Below are 15334 nucleotides of genomic sequence, written 5' to 3'. Positions count from 1 at the left end.
AAATTAATAAAAAATCTTGATAAAGAAATAGTAGAAAGAAAGTTAATCTAATTTCTAAGTGTTTTTTTATATTTTTGCCATTAAAAACTCTTTATTTTCAATACTAAAGGAATAATTAAAAGAATTTTACATATCTATTATTTCTTAAGTAAATCTAAATAAATATTTTGAGATGGAGACACATTTAAGCATTAAAATATCTTATCTATCTTAATAATAAACTTTATTAACACCAAAATAAAACAATTCAAAATACTTTTATTAAAATTTGCAAAGTCAAATAAAAATTAAAATATATTTTTGAATTTGATAATATAGTTAACAGAGAGAAAGCTATTATTAATTATAAAAGATCAGATGAATTGGTTTATGCCATAAGAATTGAGAATGAATAATTATAACAATAGACATATGAGTAAAATATAATTACATTTATTAATATATATATTATTTATTAATTATTAGGGCAAGTAATAAAAACCATTTAGGTATAATCTATACATTCTTTAACCATAATTTAGTATCTTTTTAAGTAATATTATAAAACTTAAAATCGATAGATATATTTATTTATTTTTTGTTTGATTGATTGATGATTTTTTTCTTTATTATGATTTCATTTAATCTACTTTATATAATAAAATCTATTATGTACAATTAATTTTTCTTTAATTAAAGAAATTTTTATATTGGATTTCTATTAATGTTTTTTTGCTCAATTTTCAGTTTTACGTGAACTCATTACATAGTTATTAAAATTATTTAGATTAGAAAGAGAGCTGGTAGCAGTAGGATTCATAGAATTCATTCTACCAATAGTAGAGTTACTCTTTAATAGGTTTTAAATATTTGAAGGCTGTCCAAGGCATTTACCTTCAGTGCTATTTATAATATTAGAATTAGTAGCTAAAGATTCCTTCTTGTTTGCACTATTGCTACTTGCGAATCCATTTAACTCATAACCTAAATTAATTAAATTTAAAATAAGTTAGAAATTTTATTGTATAAAGAATTACCATTAATTGAAGGCTTTTAATTTTACAAGCTCTGCTGTTTGTTAAGTAGCAATACATTAACATTTTCATCTATTTAAAATACAAAATTTGTTAAAAATTTATTTTATTTATAGTTTTTAATTTATTTACTCTAGGTGTAATTATTATAAATAGGATTAGACTATTGATTTTGCATATATATAGAGTTAGTTACAGAAGAGAGTGGCACATTTTTAGAGTAGTGGAGATTCTCTCTAGTCGAAGGCTTTTAAGAAGGTTAAATTTAAGAAGAACTATTATTATTTGCATATTAAGTTGTAGTTGCAGTTGGGTAAAGACTTGCACTAGAGCAAGAATTTGGATTAATTGATTAGTTCTTAGAATGGTTTTTCTCTTTACCATCTTAATTTTAATTTATTAATCCAATTGGATTAGTAATAGTAGAAGTAGGATCTTAAACAGAAATATTTTCATTATTCTATTGTTCACCTTTGCTTTACACATTACCACTAAGCATATGAGTTAATATATCTTTGGTGTATGTAAGACGCTTTGACATTTCTTTGTTTTATGACTCCATAGCAGTGCTAAGAGGAAAGGTTTCTCTTTATTTCTTCCTATTAACATAAGTTACAGCACGAAGCTCACTACTCAAGATAATTTCAGAGCTGTCCTAAAAAATAACTTAAACTACTTTATTGCTCAAACGGAAAAGGATAGCATTTTTTGTACGTAGCCATTTCTTAACATATATTTTAGAAGATTTAGGTTCACCACTAGCCTCATTCTATGGCATTTTTATAGAATCTGCTTTCTTGTCTTCTCCTTCTAAAAAACTACGGAAATGCTATAACAAAGTCAATTTCTTTTAAAGAGATTCAGGATAATCCTTAAGTGTATATTCTGCCCCAAAGTCTTATTTGGAAGAAGAATTTCTCTCGATGTAATCAAATTATCTTTATTTTAAAAGGAAATGTAAGTAAGTCTATGAATTTAAATTTATTTAAAAAAAAAATAATTAATTACTCTGTTTTTGGATTAAGAATAATCTTAGTTGAGTCGTTAAAGAAAACACCTGCTTAGCCATTATTTAATAGATAGCCTAAACCGTATTTTGAAGAGTAGTCTACCCATTTTGAAACCCAAATATCAGGACCTTAGATTTGAACTTCATTAGAGCTTACTGGAGCTTAGAAGTAAGAGCCACTATTATTAAAGTTAAGGGCAGTAGTTCCACTAGAAGGAGCTTATTCAACTTTTGTGAAACCATATGCTTAAAGGAGACTTGAAGTAGGTTATGTATGCATTTTTTCAGATTTAGCACGAGTATAGTTAGAATTTCCAGATCTAATATTGTTTGAGCTAGAATATTTTTCAATTGAGTTTCTGTTAAATACTGCATTTGTAGATTATTATGAAGGATAATTTTTATTTTGAGATAAGTAATTCTGATTACTGATAGAGCTAGCTCCTCCGCTGAGATTATTTAAGTTAGTAGAAATCAAATTAGTATTTGAGTTAATTGCGGCAGAACTTTAATTATAAGCAAAATTAGCTATGCTTGTACTATTATTAATATTCTTAATATTAGCTTGGCTTTAAACAGAATTTAAAGCTGCTTAACTTTGAGGATGACTAGCTTGAGAAGTATATTTTTAATTTGTTAAGCAACTATTCTTACTATAATCTTCTGATTTGTGTTAATTAGAATTTTGTACCTATGGCTAGGCTTTTTGGCTGCATTCATCCATTTTTTGAATATAATTATCTGTTTTCTAACTGTTGAGGTTACTGTTTTCGACTAATTAAGTGTTTGTACTTTGACTTTTAGCAAAATTGAGTATTCCCAAATTTAAATTATTTGTGATAGTGGTACCTTCACTTTATGGATTTAAACTAGAACTTTTTTGGAAGCATTATTCTTTTGCTACACTTCCATTTAACCCATAGGTGTTCTTATTTGTTTACAAAAAGTTGTCTATTTTTTAGTTATTAACGTTATTAGTATCAAAATTCTTTTAGCCATACTAACTATTACATAAACCTGAACTGCTACTTGTTTAAGCTCCACCTGTACGGTAAGTATTAATATAGTCTTTTCTCTCTTTTAAACCCATCTACTATTAAGATTTTACATTTTAAGGATTATAGGAAGTTTGGGTTGCAAAACGTGTAAAACCATTTCCATTAATAGGAGTTGTGTTGTCAAATTTTTTAGGTGAGCTATTCTTATTCTCTACTTAATAATTTGTAGATTTTTGATTGGTAGATAAAGAAATTTGTGTTGAAGGTAAGAATTAGCGAGTATATGAGGCACTTGGAGGGCAAGCAAGAGTGCTTACAGGTAGCAGTTTAGGAATTGATCCACCTGTTTTGAAAAAATCGTCATTAAATAATTCATTAATAGTGGGTCTCTTCGAAGGATCAGTCGTGAGAATCTTTTTTATCATATTTTTGGCAGCAGATGAAATTTGAATTTATTCTGGGAAGGAGTATTCATTTGTTCTGATTTTCTTGTAGGTAGATTTTACGTCGTTTGTTTCAAAAGGTGGTTTACCTAATAAATAAAAATATTTCATAATTTAGATTTGAAAACTCTTGAAAAAAACATTAAGATTGATCTTTAAATATTAAAATTGTAATTTGCTTTTTATATAAAATACTTTTTACCTATTAGTAAAGTATATGCAATAACACCGAAAGACCAAACGTCGACTTCATATGAGTGACCTGTTTCTTTCGCTTCTAAAATTTCAGGAGCTATATAATTAGGAGTACCGCAAATAGTGCGTTTTCTTTCTCCATCATATTCTAGTTTTGTAGCCAATCCAAAATCTCCTAGTTTAATTTCCATCTTATCAGATAAAAATAAATTTCCTAATTTGAGATCACGATGTATCACTCTGTTATCATGTAAGTATTTGATTGAATAAAGAATCTGCAATAAATAGCATTAAACTTCTAATTCAGTCAATCTCTTTCTTCTCCTGATAAGTTCATTCATTGTCTTTTAATACATATTATTATAATTAGTTAATTAATTAATCAACTGTGTTTGATTTCAATCATTTTTTATAATTTATAGATTAAATGATTCATAAATATCCTTCAAATATTCTTTTATATATAAGTTGATTATTCGTTTATAAACTATCTTAGTTTATTTTTTATAAACAATTCGACTAATTTAAAATAAAAACTATTTCTGTGTTTAGCAAGTTTTTTCTTATTTTTTAATGAAAATCAGATAAATTCTTTTTTTTTTTCTTGCGCTTTTATCACTATTGTGTAATTTAATAACTTGAGACTTAATTATGTTTGTTAACTGATTATTTTATTGATGTAGTAAAATTCAAAAATTAATATTAAAAAATTTGAAGAAATTGAAATACAAAATAATAGTAATAAAAATATTTCCTGTGTAAAAAGAAATAATAAAAATAATTTTTTTCATATAATCATTATGAAATTGAGAAATGTAAACATTTACCTGATTTGTACACATCTCTAACAATATGTAGACATTTTCTTAGTCCTCAAAAAAATGTTAAAATTTCACTATATTTCTATGGTTTAAAGACTTGTGGATTCTTATTTCGCTCATTAACTTTATAAATTAAAAAATAATATTAAAAGATATCATAAAATCAAAATCATTTTAAAAGAATTGAAATTTTTAATGTTTGGGAATATTATTTTAAAGCGAATATAAAATTTAGTCTAAGCTAGCTTGAATAAACTATGATTTAATGCTATCAAATAAATCAAGTGATCTATTCAATTTAATTTTGATTGATTGATTGATTGACTTTATTATTTATGAGAATGTTTTTTTCTGTGTTTCTGTCTGTTTATTTGATTTTTAATTTCAAAATTCAATAAGAAATAACAACGTAATTTTAATTAATTGGTAAGTATTAATAGATCATAAATAGACTAGCAATCCCTACTAAATTTCATTCTGATTTGTAAATTATCAATAAAATAAAATAATTTATCACTTTTTAGCGAGCACGGCTCTTAGTTAAAGAGCTCTTAGGAATAACCTTAGCAGCTAATACTTATTTTCTTTCTAAATTTGTAAATTCATAGCACTTTGCAAAACCACCCTTTTTATTTTATGAATTTATTAATAGTAAAAATTTACAAACATTTAAACAAAGGAATTATAAGCTGTAATTTAGATTAAAGTTGAATCATATTGAATTAATAGATAGTATATATGCTTTACTTTTCCCAAAAAGCGACCCTTTGAGTATCTTCTGATTACTCCTTAATCCTTAATAACTTCTTCTACTATTACCATGCTCTCAGTGTGGCCTAATTTTCAAAATATTTTAATTTTAAATAACAAGTAAACTAATAATCCTTGCAAATATAAATTAAATATGCATTAGTTTTGAATGAAAAAATATATAATAAATGCTAGTAGCTTACCTGGCTCAGCTGAACTTCTACGATTACTTGCCATTTCTATATAGATATTTCTTTTTTGCTGCTTTTAAGCTAATAGATTGTTAAACGTGCACTTGCTCTGCTATACTTTTATTTATCTTTGCAGAATAACAACACTTATCTCTCTGCAATGCTTTCTTTTATTTTTCTTTCTTTTTTAATACTTTCAAAAAAGAGTTATTATTTAATATTGATTGTTAATAAATTATTTATATTTTCCTTTTTCTTATTTCATTTGTTTTTTTTACATAGAGTGTTTAATCCTGATTTGGTTGTTATGGTTAACCAAATTAAATAGTATTATGGATTTTTTAATCAAATTAGTATTAAGCAGCCATTTAATATTTTAACGATATAGCAAATTTAATTCAAAAAAAAAACTTTGTAAATTATATAAAACATGAAAAATAAGAAAATGTTAACGATCCGCAATTTATATCTTTTGCAAATCTATCTATAGTCATAAAGACAGACACATTATAAATTCAAATTATTTTAATAAATAGTCCTGATGTATTCATTTAATAATTAGGCTAATTAACAATTACTTACTTTAAATTTTAGATAAATTATTTGATTATATTATTTAAGAGATTTTTTATATCAAATAAGTCAATTGATTTTTAAAGAAAGATAAATTATTTTTATATTTGATTTCAAGTTTTTTTTATAAAATCTAAAATTAATTCTATAAACTATTTACTATTTTTCAAAAGCAATTTATTGAGTAAATATTTAAATAATTTTATCAATAAAAGATTTTCAAAATTTATAAATAAATTTAACCTATTTTTTATTTTATTTGTTTTAATTTTTTAGTTTTATAAAATGTTTAATATTTTATCGAAAGCAAATAAAACTATAATAATAATAAAACAGAACTTAGCTTATTTCAATTATATAACAAAAATTCAATACATTAATAATACTTAAATTAAATTACAAAGAAGTTATAATTTAGGATAAAATAATCATTATTTAAAGTTAAAGTGTTTTTATAAAATATTATTATTTGAATTTTTATGATTTTAAATCCCTTTATTGTTTATTATATAGTAGAATTCTTAGATATTTCTTGAATATTTGATACTAATTAATAAGTGGAATTTAAAATTAATCTTAATTAAACCATATTAAAAATTTTTTAAAAACCGGCCTTAATATATGAACCTTTACCATATATATAAATCTATTTTAATTCTTTAAAACAAAACTAATATTTAGCATTATTAAGTCCTGATATGAAAAGGATTGATATTCTTTCAAATGATCAAAGGGTAAGAATCATTGAATTTATGAAAATATCTAAAGTTAGCGGCTATAATAATAATAAATTACAAAAATTTTTTATAAGTTTAGATTTAATATAAAATAATTTATTTTCTGATTATAAATTTTTTTATGAGTTTAAATTTCATATTAAAATAAAAGTTAATAAGAAAAAATAAATTAAAAGACAATAAAAACAAAAAAGATTATTAATAATTTTTAAAATTAATATTTAGAAAATTAACAAATCATGGAATAAATTTTACAAAATATTTTTTATTCATTCAAGTTTATTTAATAGAAAAAGATATTTAATTGGTTGATATTTTAATAGTATAAATGATTATTTAATATTGTGCAAAAAGAATAATGAAGATTTGTAGTAATATAAAATACTATGATAAATAAGAACAGAAATTATTTCTTTTATTTTTTTTTTTTAAAATAAAAATATTTTGAACTAAATACAACCATTATAAATAATAAAAAATTACAAATTGAATAAAATCATTAATAATTTATATAAATTGTTTTTATGTAATAAATTTATTTGATTTTATAAAAATTGATTTGTCTATAAATTAATTTGCATACTAAAATTTTTTTATTTTTTTTAAGAACTATTTAGTTGGTTGGTAAAGGAATTTTTTTTAAATTATAAAATTTTTGAAATCTCTTTTGTAATTTAATTATAATTTTGTTAAGGAAGTTATTTTAAAAGTGAGGTTGTTGTTAAATTTTTATGTACATAAATATGAGTTTCTTATTAAAATCAATTCAATTCCTCAGTCTATTTGAGAATTTTTTACTTGAAGTAATTCATGCCTGAACTTTTACTAGTATACATATTTTTAACGCTCTAGTTATAAACTTCTATTAATTCTTTTTACTCTCCTTCAGTAAAAAGTAAATTATCAGCCTTTTTATTACTAACTTACTTTTTCTATTTTAAAAATATAATTATAAATAAAAAAGTTTTTATATTTTCTTTTCTTACATCAAATTTTTAATTTATGGCAGTAACTTATCTATTAATATTAGAGACTAATTATTCAGTTTATTTATGCTCGTCTACAAGTAGTTTTTCTATAGAGTTTATAATATTATTTAATTTAGCACTTTATGGATTAAAGAAATTTCTTGGTGAAACAGTCTAAGAGATTTGAGTTTTGGATTGGCTGCTTTTGAAATCAAGCTAAAAAGTATCTATTTTTAGTCAAGAATAATATATAAATAAATAGAATTTTAATATAAATTAATTTTTAGTAGATTTTGTCAAAAATTATTAAAAAATAAATAAATAGAATCTTTATAATAATTAATTTTTACTTGATTTTGTATAAGCTGGTTTATTATTCGGGCAAAAATTGCTTTTTCCAAGGTTATTTTAATTTTTGGTTTTTAATAGAGACGGAGACTCAGATTTTGCCTATCTTACTTTTTATCTATTTTCTAAAGAAGCCTCAGTGCAAATCGATGAAAAAGAAAGATCGTTCATATTTCCTAATTAGAAAAAGTCAAGTTAGTATATGTATTTGTAAGTAATTTTATATATTTACTTTTCATTTTAGAAAAATAAAAACTCTTGATTTTTTAGTCTTATTTATTTATTATTTATTTATTTTTTATTTTTTTTATTGTTTTTTCAATTTTTTAATTATTATTTGATTATTATTAATCCTTAACATTTAGAAGAAATCAAAAAGGGGATTGAAGCTGTAAATCAAGTTTGACTGAGAAGTTATTTATTTATTTGTTTGTTTGTTTGTTTAAAAATTTATCAATCTAAATTTTGGTAAACAAACAATATAATCATAGTAAAATAGAAAAAATAAATCTAAAGTTAAGAAGAACCTGATTACATTTTTTTATAATAATCATATTGGTATAAAAAGAGATTTTAGACATTAATATATAAATTTTATATAAAATAAACACTATTATTGTATATATATATATAAGTTAGGTTCAAATTTAATTGCATTTCTTAATTAGTTTTCTATCAAAAATAAATTTCTCAGTTTTAGTTTTAAATCTTCAAATTACGCTTCATAATGTCATCAAACATATTTGCCTTTTGCATACTATTCTAAGGCTAATATATTTGACTAATTTAGCTATTTATGAGTCCATTTTAATAGGAAAGCTGGTTTTATGTGTTAAATTAGCTGTAATTATTACTATTAAATAAATGCGGATATTTTTTTCTTATAGGCTGAATTATGTCCCAGCTTACGCTGCTACTACTTTAAGATCTATTTATTATAAAAAAATTAATAAATTCTATTAAATAACTATTTTAAATAAAACCTTGTGTGACCTATTTGTTTCTAAATAAATATCTGACCTCCTGATTAATTCATTCTTTCTACGAGATAACAAATCTAAATTCAAATAAAAAATATTTCAATATTTTTGAAATCATTATTTGATTTCTTCAAAAATAAAAATTTTATTTGAGCTTTGAGCTTTTTTAAATGTGGTTATAATTTAATTTAGTTATAATTTTATCTAAAAGCCACATTCTGGAATTTATTTATTTTTTTAAAACTCACTCAATTTTTAGTTTATAAATTTTTAAAAAATACTTTTTCTATTTCATTTGGTTAAGGATCGGAATAAGGAACTTCAAAAGCGCATAAGGCTATAGCTTCTATAAAGAGATGCTAATCAATTACAGGTTTTTCATTATAATTAGATGAATTTTGTAGTTAGATTTATGCCATTTCAGTGGTATTGTAAATTTATGCCAGCGTGTTAAATATTTTGAGCAACCTAGATTTTGGAATTATATCAGGGAAGATGCCAAAATCTTTGCAAAATTTAACAAATTTATCAAAATCTATCGTGTTTTTATTTTGTGAGTAGTACTTGAAATAAACCATCATTGTCTATTATATTAAATAAATTAATCAAAGATATATATTTTTTTTTTTTTTTTTTACTTTGTGAATCATTCCAAGTAATTCAACAATCTCTTAGTCTTTTAATATCTCCATGAGTATAGAAACGTGTTCGTTTTAAGTTGAAGAGTGAACTGATTTACTTATGCTGCTTGAGTTGTTTTTTTTATTGTCATTTGAATTTACTTCTCTTTCTAACACAGGTAAAATATTATTTTAGAGTAATTAGCTCAATCCTTCTTAAAGGCTTATCTCTTTGTACAATTTTTAGGCTACCATCTCCAAAGAAACTAAAAATTATTCAAAATCTAATCTCTGCTGTTATTTGATGGTATCTATTTTTAAAATAAATGAAAAAGATATTTAATGGAATGTGTATCAAAAGTATTATCTTAACTTCTATTGCTATTAAATAAGCTTAAATTTTAATATAAACTATAACATATGATTATAAAATTAATTATTAAAAAAATTTTTTGATATGTAACCTGTAAAACTTTCAAGATTTCTTTTGTTAAGATGTAAATTTGAAATTTGATTAAAAGTAATCAACATAGATAATTAATTAATTACCTTATTTATTTAAATCTGATTATGAAGCTTAGTTAAAAGTTTAAGCTGAGCGCTTTTTACTCGCCTTAATAAATATCAAATCAATATCACAGCCAGTTAAATATCTATTATTATCTTCAGAGCAAGCTTAAAGCGAGTTTTGATTTTGCATTACACTTCCTTAATTTTAAATAGTATTAATGTTAATGATATTAGCCTCTCTCATTAACTTAGTGTATTTTGAGGATTTCATCCACTAAGTATTCATTGCATCGCCAAAACTGCAATATGACTAAAAGATTGTAAGTAAACGATCTGAAAACTGGTCTATTAGTTAAATATTTTCAACACATTAGATATCTGCTAAACCCAAAGGATTTTTGAATAGCTTGTAATTTTGCATATTTTGAATATGAGCAATCATGACTTATCTTTGTTGTTCATTCAATTTTTAAGAATAATTTGTAAATCCCATAGGAGAATAGTTTCTTACACATTGTTATTACATTTCAGTAAGTCCGTTGGCAGATTATCTTAGACGGAGATCACTTCTACTTCTAGTGACTCTACTAGAAGTTTATGATTGTACTGAACTATTTTCTTAGTTAGTTTGTAAATTAGATAATGTATCTGTCACATTATTTGAGTTGTTTGATGGCTATTACAAATTTAATGAATATTATCCACCAATATTATTGTTAAAAGCTAATTAACTATTTAAGCTTGAAATTTGACAACTTCCAATAATGCTTCCATTACTCAGCATCTATTTATAATAAGATAATAATTATAATAAATTATTTTATTTTTAAATGTTTACTCTATTCAGAACCTTTTTTTTTATTATGAGCGATTAGTGAGATAAATTCTTTTTGTCAAGATTTAAAAAGCCAGCAGATAATTCCATTCTCTCAAGAAGGAAAGCTAATTTTTCTGCAATTGTCCTATTAGCTCCTTCAGCAGGTTATTCAAGCTAGTTGAATAAATTTGAATAGCAAACATTTGCTATTCTTATTAAATATATTGCATATTTCCAAAAAGTAAAGCACTGTCCTTAGTCTTCTGAGAGGAACCCTGATAAATTAGTAAGTTGAGGATTTCTGCATAGATTATCAATTTGCGTATCTAGTATCTCTCTAAAAAGTAAAAATGCAGATGACTTTGTTATCAAATTAGGACAGATATCATATTCCTTTAAAAACTAAAAAATAGCTGTTTCAGATTTCTGTTTAACTTAGGCTTCATTTCCTCTATTTTTCCACTCAAAGGGGAAATAATGCTTTCAATATTATTAAAATAAATTTATTAAACAATTAAATAAAAACTCAAAAATAAAAATATTATTTTTTTTATAAATTACCTGATAAATTAATTGTATAACTGGTGTGATTTCCTTTAAAATAAATAAAGGTCCTTCGTCAATAGGCTCTTTGAATTTTACCTCATCTTCTCCAAGATCAGTTTCTGCCATAATATTGTCATATAAAGGCAAGAAGTGGTTCTGAAGGATCATTTATAAAGCCTGAGCATCTGTATATTAAGGGAATTTTAAGATAGCTATTTTAGCTATGAGTGTTAGAAAAGTATCGAAATCCATATTGTGTTTATTATGATTTTCTTTAACAAACATTAAATCGAGTCTGTTTTGTGTTAGAATAACATTATCTTTCAATTATGCATCTGACATCATTTTGTGGAATTTATTTGACTTGAGGTAATTGACGTTTATTCTATCTCCAAAAGAAACGTAAAATGTAAATACTGTTCTAAGTTTATTTTTTAGCTCTACTAGCTATTTTTCTTCCTGTGACATACTTTTTACTTGCTTTTGAACCTTTGTCGGAGTTTTACTTCTTGATTTATTTTAAATTTTTTGATACTCTCCAATTTTATTTTAATATGAGTTGCGAATAAAATTAGCAGTTGAATTATTAAAATTATTTTCATCGCTTTTCTAAATAATTTTATTTTACTTGAACTATTGTTAATTAGGCCATTGCTACAAGCTTGGTTTAGCATTTTTTAGATTTATATCGTTTTTTTATTAATTTTTGTAAGTTTATTTATTTTATGAATTCCCACCTTCACTTTATCTCTCATTACTAGTTAGTAGAGCAAACTATTAAATTGAATCATCTTTTTGACTGTTAGATATACTAATACTACCTCTTGAAATAGGTTCATTATATATTTATTATTTGCTTGATTAATTTCTCTAAATTTATTCAAATTAGTTTTACTGAATGTTATTTGAAGAAGGCATCTTATTCATTATGTTAGTAAAATTTTTTTCTGCAAGAACTATCCTGCAATTTTCATTGTTGTTTTGTTAATTATATATTTCCTATTCATCTTTTATGTTTTACTTCTAATTATATGAATATTATTATTGCTAAGAAAAGCTTGAGAAAATTGGGGAATAATCCTCATTTTCATCTTATTCAACATGAGGCTAAATAAGATAGTTGTGCTAATCATACTACCTAATACGCTAAAACTCATGTTCAGATGTTAAATGCTAATTAAATTAATTTTCTTTATTATTTTTCATTTATTCTTAATAATAATCTTATTCTTCCTCATTTTACTAATAAGCCTATTGTTAATTAGCATCTAGATTATCTACCTAATTATATTCATTTTTATCACTGAGGAAAGCTTCTTGTTAATCGTTTAGCTCTTACTATATTATTTAGCCAATCTCTTCTTCGTTGTATCCTTGCTATTTTAAAAGCTCACAATATGCTTTACCATAATAATAAATGCAATAAATATAATTAATTTATTTATAAATATTGTAAATTTCTACCTTAAAGATTATCTATGTTATTTGTAATTTAAGAATCTTATTCCATTATCATAGTGTATAGAAACAAACTAGAATATTATTTTTAATGTCTATTATCCTGCTTTGTATTTTTACGTTAAATACTAATTTAAAGGACTTTCTTTGTTTATTTTTAATTAATTTAAATCCGAATTTTGTAGTATTCAAATTTAATTGAAAATTTGATTGTTTGCTTTTTCTTTAATCAATAAATAGCAAGCTAACAACTTTATAAGTAACGATCAAATTATTATTATATAAAAAATGTATGTTTATTTTGCGATTGTGAATCTATTCAAAAATCTATTTAATTTTTTTTTGGCTTTTAAAGAGAAATATTAGAAAATTAAATTTGATACAGATAAATAAAAATATTATTAATATATCATATATCACTTGATAGAATTTAATAAAGTTAGAAACTATTTATTAATTATAATATTTTTTATATATTTTTTTAGAATAATTAATTCAGAAATTTCTTTATATTTTGTTTGCTAATTAGCATTTATTGGGATTTCAAAAATGATTTTTATTTAAACTCATTTAGGATCAAAATCAATTATATTTATAATTAGCTTCTTTGTAGCAAGCATTATGTGTTTAGAGTTTTAAATTTTGGATATATGTAAAAGATTCTGACCTCCTGGTATTTTGAAAAAAGACTTAATGCTTAATTTGTACTAATTATTTTTCCAAAATAATTTTTTTAGTAAGTTTTTATTATTTTAAGTTGAATTTTCCTAAATTTCACAAATATAGTAGTCGTCATTTTTATTAATTATAAAGTAGTCTTAAGTAAGAGGATAAGCAGTTGCAAATAAGTGGAAGATATCTAATTTAAATTTTAGCTCAAGATTGTTGCTATTTAATAAGTAGATATTTAAGTTTGTGCTGACTAACAAAGATTTTTTGTAGTAGAAGAATTCTTAAATCTCATCACATATAAATTCAAAATAATTGTTATTAAAAGTAGAATTTTTTTATTATTGTTATTGATATTTTTTAAAATTCATAAAAATTTCTTCACTATCAGAGATATAATCTTCATTTAATTCATCATTAAGAGTATTTTAATCTTTAATATTTCTAGTAGATTAGACTTAAATTTTTTTATTTACATTTTAATCAAAGTCAACTTGAAATAGCTATAGTTTGTCTGCATATTAAATATAGTTAGTTTTCACTACAAGTTTATTAAAATTGTAGAATATAAATTGGGTGAAGTTATGAATTTAAAGCTTTCCAATATTAAGATAACAGGATGTAATTTAGGAAGAATCCATTATTGAAAATTTTCTTAAGCAAAATGTTTGGATATTTGTTTCTTCGCTGTAACTCTCACATAAATAGAGGATTGACATTGAATGGCTATCGTAAACTACATGCTTTTAGCTTAAATCATCATTAATCAATTAACAACCTATTTATTTAAACCCTCTTAGAGCAAGAGTATAGAGCTTGTATTTGTTGTTATCATCTTACTTTATGTATATTAGAATTTATCTTTAATCATCATTAAAAAGATGTAATATTTATTTCTTTCTTTGCAAACACTAAGGAGGAGTTTGAAATAGCTTTTATCCACTTAGCATGTCAAATATCATGAGATTAGCTTTTTTAGCCATGACTAAATGCCTTCCTTATATTTTACCTATATAAAGCAATTTGTCTGTCTTACTTTTATTACTATTTATGGTGTTAAGCTTGACTTAACATATTTACATATTGTTACTAAATATATATCGCAAATAGCTTATTACAGTGACGTATTAGTAGAGAATAAATTAAAAAGCAAGTCTAAACTAATAATCAGCAGCAAAGTATATGAGGAAGCCTATTATATAAGAAACGCTATAAACGAAAGCAAAAGGTCTATAATCGTGACTTTTTAAATTTGAAAGGTTTAATATCATTATTGGCATAGTAATAAATGCAAAAAATTCGAAGCTTACAACCTTTATAATTATGTTTGTAATTGGACATATCAGGTCAATACAAAAAATCCACATTAAAATGAGCGAAATAAACACAAAATTTGGAAATTTCCTTTCACCTAAAAAATTTCCGACAAAGTGAGGAATAAAAACAGCAAACCTTATATAATCTTAATATGTTGTGACCTCTACCTTATATTTTTTTTGCATCCAAATAAAAATTATGTAGATTATCGTTTACACAATCATTTTTTTTGATGATTAAAATTATGATTTTAAGAAAATGATCTTCTTTAAGAGAATCGATGACTAGATTTTTCTTATGTAACCTAAAGGTTAAATAAATTTTTGATCTTAAATATAGAGTTAATTAATGTTTGCAAAAAAGTATTCTGT

General features: G+C 23.1%; 4 protein-coding genes across 4 annotated transcripts; all 4 read right to left on the bottom strand. All coding sequences in view use genetic code 6, as the record gives it.

The window, feature by feature from the left end:
- Positions 1 to 715: 715 nt before the first annotated feature.
- On the bottom strand, positions 716 to 5466 carry TTHERM_00992960 (polo kinase; the record flags this gene model as incomplete). The annotated part of the gene is made up of 9 exons (XM_001030958.2): positions 716 to 963; positions 1017 to 1085; positions 1146 to 1951; positions 2022 to 3552; positions 3666 to 4002; positions 4486 to 4602; positions 4997 to 5104; positions 5227 to 5315; positions 5433 to 5466. 9 exons carry the CDS (start codon positions 5464 to 5466, stop codon positions 716 to 718), a joined length of 3339 nt encoding a protein of 1112 aa, XP_001030958.2.
- Positions 5467 to 7491: 2025 nt separating this feature from the next.
- TTHERM_00992950 (hypothetical protein) lies at positions 7492 to 8285 on the bottom strand (the record flags this gene model as incomplete). Its single annotated transcript, XM_001030957.2, has 4 exons — positions 7492 to 7662; positions 7717 to 7925; positions 8049 to 8222; positions 8279 to 8285. 4 exons carry the CDS (start codon positions 8283 to 8285, stop codon positions 7492 to 7494), a joined length of 561 nt encoding a protein of 186 aa, XP_001030957.2.
- A 451-nt stretch (positions 8286 to 8736) lies between these two features.
- Positions 8737 to 13035, bottom strand: TTHERM_00992940 (hypothetical protein; the record flags this gene model as incomplete). The annotated part of the gene is made up of 8 exons (XM_001030956.2): positions 8737 to 8974; positions 9030 to 9103; positions 9308 to 9610; positions 9665 to 9957; positions 10196 to 10940; positions 10995 to 11453; positions 11535 to 12919; positions 12984 to 13035. The coding sequence occupies 8 exons, from the start codon at positions 13033 to 13035 to the stop codon at positions 8737 to 8739; spliced, it is 3549 nt and encodes a 1182-aa protein (XP_001030956.2).
- Positions 13036 to 13543: 508 nt separating this feature from the next.
- TTHERM_00992930 (transmembrane protein, putative) lies at positions 13544 to 15187 on the bottom strand (the record flags this gene model as incomplete). The annotated part of the gene is made up of 2 exons (XM_001030955.2): positions 13544 to 15098; positions 15180 to 15187. The coding sequence occupies 2 exons, from the start codon at positions 15185 to 15187 to the stop codon at positions 13544 to 13546; spliced, it is 1563 nt and encodes a 520-aa protein (XP_001030955.2).
- Between the last annotated feature and the right edge of the window lie 147 nt (positions 15188 to 15334).

Source organism: Tetrahymena thermophila (assembly GCF_000189635.1).
Source record: "Tetrahymena thermophila SB210 genomic scaffold scf_8254369, whole genome shotgun sequence".
In the NCBI taxonomy this organism is placed as follows: Eukaryota; Ciliophora; class Oligohymenophorea; order Hymenostomatida; family Tetrahymenidae; genus Tetrahymena; species Tetrahymena thermophila.
This window is presented reverse-complemented; position numbering and strand designations above follow the sequence as displayed.